This window comes from Phaethon lepturus, unplaced genomic scaffold, assembly GCF_000687285.1.
Source record: "Phaethon lepturus isolate BGI_N335 unplaced genomic scaffold, ASM68728v1 scaffold22370, whole genome shotgun sequence".
Classification (NCBI taxonomy): Eukaryota; Metazoa; Chordata; class Aves; order Phaethontiformes; family Phaethontidae; genus Phaethon; species Phaethon lepturus.
In genome coordinates, this window is record NW_010514329.1 from 1 (window position 1) to 5,709 (window position 5,709).

The following is a 5,709-nucleotide window of genomic DNA, read 5'->3' on the forward strand; positions in this document are numbered from 1 at the left end:
AAGAGGAGGTGGGGGAAACAAAACACACACGCTCCCAGCATTACTCGAGCTGCATCCAACCCTCTCACCAGAGACCCACGTGCTGCGTCCCAGCAGGAGCTGCCTGGCACTCGCTTTCCCTCCTGGCACCCCCAGTGCACCCCGGCACACCCCGCTTTCCCCTTAGCCTTGTGCCGCCCTGCTCTCTCAGACCAAATGCCTTTTCTCACCATGCAGGAGCTGCTCCCTCCACAACTGACCCCTGCTACGGGAGGCTGGGGAAGCCAGCAGCCACCCGGGAGCGGTATTCCCAAATTCGGCAGAAAAGGGGCTCCCACAGAGTGCTCAGTCCCACAACCCCCACCCAACAGCAGAGAGCAGCCGGCTCTGCCCCACTCGGCTTGGCCGTGCGTCTCCCCAGCTAGAGGAGTTTTCCGTCCGAGCACTGCCTGCCCTTGCTGCGGGGAGCCAGAGGCTGTCTCGAGACCCGCCGTACCTTCAGGATATCGGCCATGACCTCTCCCTTCTCCTGGGTGCTGCAGTCCCCCAGCTTGGCCAGCTGGTCCTCCAGCAGAGAGATCTTCCCCTGGAGAATCTCGATCTTCTCTTCTGAGCATTTCTGGGGACAGAGACGCGGGAGACTGAGCACGGCGCGAGGTGAGGGAACCAAGCGAGGGGAGGTCCAGTCACCCAGCTTTATTCAACACCAAGCTTTCCTGCAGCACTGCCTCGGCAGGCTCAGGGCTTCCCTCCTCGACGGAGAACCCTTCCCGGGAGCAAGGGGAGGCTCCTCACGGTACCGGCTGTTGCGTGGCCTCTCCCCGTGTGCCGGCATGGACGGGCAGGAGGTTCCTGCCCACTCCACCCTGCCTGCAGACAGCAGGGCACCCCAGGAGACTGCCGCACGCTGGCACAAGTCCCCAGCCAGGCGGCTGCGGGCGCAGCAGAGCGGGGCACCCACCGCCCAGGTGGGACCCCGGGGTCCCTCACCTTCTCCTGCAGAGCAGCACGCAGCTCGCCCTCCAGCTGCCCCTGCTTTTCCTGCGACTGCGCCAGGGCCGCGTTGTGCTCCTCCGAGAGCTCGTTCAGGGCTTCCTGCAGCTGGACCAAGTGGCTGGCGGTAAAAAAAGCAGCTGCGAAGGGAAAACACCCCATCCCAGGGGAGGGTCAGAGAGGGCCCACGCTGCCCAGGGCTCTGCTCAGCACCCCTCTCCCGAGCGCTGAGCACCGCAGCATCCACGGCATCCCAGCTCCTGGGTGCTCACGTCCTGCACCTGCAGCACTGCGTGCAGCCAACTCCACCCAGCCCCAGCACAGTTCCCCTTCGGATCGGGATCTGGAGCCCAAAGCAGGCTCGGTCACTGGGTCAAGCTCACATGAGGCCAGTGGCAGAGCCATAAGCAGCCCAGCGTCTGGCACTGCCATCAAATCCTCCCCCCCTGGGTCCCACCACAAACGACTGGGCTGTGGGGACACAGAGAGGACACAGCACCCCGTACCTTGAAGGAAAGGTCCCCGTTCTCCTCTGAGAGCTGATTGATTTTTCGGTCCATCTGGCCTTTTTCAGTCTTGAGGTCCTGGCACTGCTTGAGGGCATCATGCAAGCGCACCATCAGGCTGTGGGAGAGGAGGTCATTAAAGCCCGGGGTGCAAGCCCAAGGCAAGCGAGGACATTGCTGGAGACCAATGCTGCTGGATATTGCTGAGGAAGCCAAGGTACCGAGGTATCCCTGTGCCATGGTGAGAAGCTACCATAAATGCAGCTCTAAGCTGGGTCCCAGTACGTCGCAAAGCGGAGCAGAGATAAGCCATGTTTGTGCTTTGTGCGAGCCCGACCACTCTGAACTGAAGGCAGAGGCAGCTGCAGGACTCCAGCCACACCTCTGCAAAGTGCAATAAGTGAGGAAAGGACAAAAAAGGCATGGCACATGCCAGCGGAGGCTGGGCGTCCTTCCCAAGCAAACACGTCGCTGCACAGGGCCAGGGCAAAGACCAGGACACAGCGTGGCAGGCGAGAGCGTTAAAGTGCACAACACAGCCCAGTTCAGATCTGATCAGACTGGATCAAACTGGAGGGCTAGCAGCTGGGGAAGGGGCTGCAGTCGGGAGCTCCAGTATCACCCTGAAAGCTTTCAGCGACACAGGGCCTATCCCAGGGCTGGGAAGGCCACGCAGGCTCTTCCGGAGGTGAGCGAGAGCCACGCAGGCAGCACACCCTTTTCCCACAACAGGGATGGCCATTCCTGTGCCGGGACCAGGGTAAGGAGCGGGCTGTCAGAACATGCTGCAGGGTTTGGGACTGGCTCCCTGCCTGCTGCGATAAAAAAGGGCCACGGGCCATAATCATCCCGATCACAAGAAGCAGCGTGCCAGCTGGCACAGCCGTGCCCTGGGCTGCCCCCAAAGCCGCGTGGCCAGCAGGGCGAGGGGGGGGGTTCTGCCCCTCTGCCCCGCTCTGGGGAGACCCCCCTGCAGGGCTGCGTCCAGCTCTGGAGCCCTCGGCACAGGAGAGACATGGACCTGCTGGAGCGGGGCCAGAGGAGGCCCCAGCAACGCTCCGAGGGCTGGAACAGCTCTGCTGGGAGGACAGGCTGGGAGAGCTGGGGGGGCTCAGCCTGGAGCAGAGAAGGCTCCGGGGAGACCTTAGTGCAGCTGCCAGGGCTGAGAGGGGCTGAGGAGAAAGATGGGGACTTTTTAGCAGGCCTGTTGCGATCGGACAAGGGGTAACGGTTTTAAACTAAAAAAGGGGAGAGTTAGACTGGATATAAGGAAATTTTTGACACTGAGGGTGGTGAAACCCTGTCCCAGGTTGCCCAGAGAGGTGGTGGCTGCCCCATCCCTGGAAACATCCCAGGTCAGGCTGGACGGGGCTCTGAGCAACCTGCTCGAGTTGGGGATGTCCCTGCTCATGGCAGGAGGGTGGACTAGGTGGCCTGGAAAGGTCCCTTCCCACCCCAACCATGATGTGATTCTGTGGCTGCCGAAGCCTTCTCCTCCCCGGGTGCAGCTGCAGAGGAGGCAGTACAGAGCAACGGGAAGGTTTTCCCTCACCCCTGTTTTGTTCATTGCAGGGGAAGAGACAGACAACGCAGAGCCCAGGGACATGGGAGTGACAAGGACCAGCCTAGCAGGAGGGAGCGACGTCCCCGGAGGATTACCTCTCGTTCTTCTCCCTCAGCTCCTCCATTTCCCTGGGCTCGGGCTGGTCTGCAGCTTGCTTCTCGTTGAGCAGAGCCAAGCGGTCAATCCGCTGCTGCATCATGGTGATCTGAGCCTCTGGGGAGGGCAGCGAGAAAGGGCCCGTTACCATCTTTTTCTGTCACCTGAACCCCCCCAACAGCACGATGGAGGATGTCTGTCCTCCCAAGCTGCTGAGGAGCTGCTGCACAGAAGCCTTCTGAAGCAGGACACGGAAGCACCAGGCTGCCAGCACTGCTGCTCAGCACGGGTGTTGCTTCAGTCATGGCTTTTGTTGCCCAGGATATATAAGGGAATACAAGAGGGAAGAAGGAACCTGCAGTCTCCACACGCGCCTGGGAAAATCCCCAGTGCGGAGAGTGTTTTAGATGTGGACGGCAGGACTCCTACGCCTGCCAGCCTGCTCCAAATCATTTGGCAGAGGGACCGACAGCCATCTCTGAGATCTCAGAGTTGTTACAGCAGTGCTGGAGCTGTCTTGGCTCCCATCAGCAAGGCTTTCTGCTTCATGCTTTGGTCCAGATTAATGGGCAAGGGTCCCCTTGGCCCACGACGGAGTGAAGCACCGCAAACCCCGAGCTGCCCTGTCTGCTCTGGAAAGCCAAACGGCTCCAAAGCCATGAGCTGTGCTCACCTGGAGTCTGCCAGGATGGACTGTGCGTGAGCACAGTCGTGGTGGGGTCAAAATCATAACCAAGTCAGAGAAACCAAAGGAGGTCTCAGCCCCAGAGAGCCCTCCCCACACCCCAGGACGTCCCGCTAGTGACTGACCCTTCTCTGTGATGAGCTTGCGATTCTCTGCCAGCTCCACCTCAAGCTCATCCCGGTTCTCTCTCTCAACAGCCAGCTGCTTCTTCAGCCTTCGCAGCTGAAACTGGGGGGTCTGCATGACGTCCCCCATGGGCGAGGATGGAGGGCCGGGGAGCATGCTGTGGAGAGGCACGCCACATAACTCTGTTATCCGGAGCCAAAGTCAGAGCACGGCCCCTCCCCGTGCAGCCAGACCCGCTCTGGTTCCCCCGCCTCAGAGGCAGGTTCAGAGCAGTAACTTCGATGCCTCGTCACCCGAGCAGAAACGCCACTCTCCTCATCTCGACTGCACCAGCGCCAGCCTCCGAGCGTCTGGCAGCCACCGCCAGTCCCAGGGCAAAGCATCCATCTCCCTTTACACCATAGCCAGAACCCCACCGCAGAGCGCTCAGCTTCCTAAACTCCTTTAGCACATCCAGCGGCAACACAAGCCTGGTCCTCCCAAGCCCACCCAGGGCAGGAGAGGACCACAGGCTGCTCTGAGAAGTGTCTGCGTTAGGCTGAAACGAGCTGGGCTGAATTACAGCCCGACCTCAGCCCCCCATGGCACATCCCCACGTCAAGCCTGAGGAGTTTGCAGCAGGACAGCACTATGGCAGTAAGGGGGTCTCTGTCGAGTCAGCGTGCACCCCGGCTACATCCCCGGGTCCCAGAAGCTGCCCTGTGTGTTCCCTCGCTCCCCACCAGCAACAGAGGGGCTGGGGACGTACTTGTTGGCGCCGGAGGAGGAGGCAATCTTCTGCAGCTCCAGGAAACGCACCTCTCGCTTGTGCGGGAGGGAGAGCAGCGGGGAGTGCTCCTCAGAGCTGCTGCTGGACGCGCTGGACGAGGACAGCGGCACTGGAAATCACAAGTGAGAAGCAGGCTGTGATCTTCACATTAATACCAGGAGGGAGGCTTTAGCAGCTGAAATCCCTGATGCTCAGGAATTGCAAATTCCAGGAGGGACGGATCAGCCCAGCTGAGAAAGCCATAAACCTGCCTCACGTCCCTGTCCTGCCAGCTCCACGGTCCTGCCCCGGCACTCCACTCCCACCGCGAAGCCATGGGCATCCCACCCACCTCGCTCCTCCAGGGAAAGCACGCTTCAGCGGCGCGATGCTGCCGAGCAGGGAGAGCCTGGCAGGCATAAGGCAGCCCTCCTCTTAAAGGAGGGCTCACAGGGGACCTTTTCGCAGTGCGAAGAAAGTGAAGCGCAGGAAGATGCCAGCAGTGCTCAGCACTCAGAATATCCCACACTGCTGCTCTCCGCAAGGTTATGGTCTGTTTCTGTCCCACTCCGCACTGGCACTTGGACATCACTACAGCCAACATGCTAACCTTTCCGTCTCACTGGGTGCCGCACGGGTGCTGGCTAGGAGAAAAACGTGCCCAATGCCCACGCTGCCGGCACAAGGCTTGGGCTGTTAATCCGGGCTGGTGCCACAGCACAGGCAGCCGGGGTCCAGCACTCACCTTTCCTCTGCAGAAATGTCTCCAGATTCTCATTCAGGCTCTCCTCATTGTCCAGCACAAATTTGAGGATCGCTGCCAGTTCAACCTGTGTTGGAGGAGCCGCGGGGTCAGCAGCCCTGCTGCGGCAGCTGCGGTTCGCAGGCAGAGCGGTGCCAGCCAGGCAGCGACCGCAGCAGGCGTGGGACAGCGGGCAGCTCCCTACCTGCACCGGCAGGTGCCCATGCTCGCAGCCACAAGCATTTGCTTGCCCAGATGCACTGGCAAGCA

General features: G+C 61.0%; 1 protein-coding gene across 1 annotated transcript in view; it reads right to left on the reverse strand.

Moving 5' to 3' along the window:
• Positions 1-475: 475 nt before the first annotated feature.
• Positions 476-5,709, reverse strand: part of NUMA1 (nuclear mitotic apparatus protein 1) — a gene marked incomplete at both ends in the record, with an annotated part of 5,625 nt that continues 391 nt past the window's right edge. The window contains 7 exons of the mRNA XM_010292755.1: positions 476-598; positions 970-1,093; positions 1,456-1,596; positions 3,138-3,255; positions 3,949-4,106; positions 4,698-4,827; positions 5,443-5,527. Coding sequence (XP_010291057.1) covers positions 476-598; positions 970-1,093; positions 1,456-1,596; positions 3,138-3,255; positions 3,949-4,106; positions 4,698-4,827; positions 5,443-5,527 — 879 coding nt within the window. The remainder of the gene's footprint in view (positions 599-969; positions 1,094-1,455; positions 1,597-3,137; positions 3,256-3,948; positions 4,107-4,697; positions 4,828-5,442; positions 5,528-5,709) is intronic.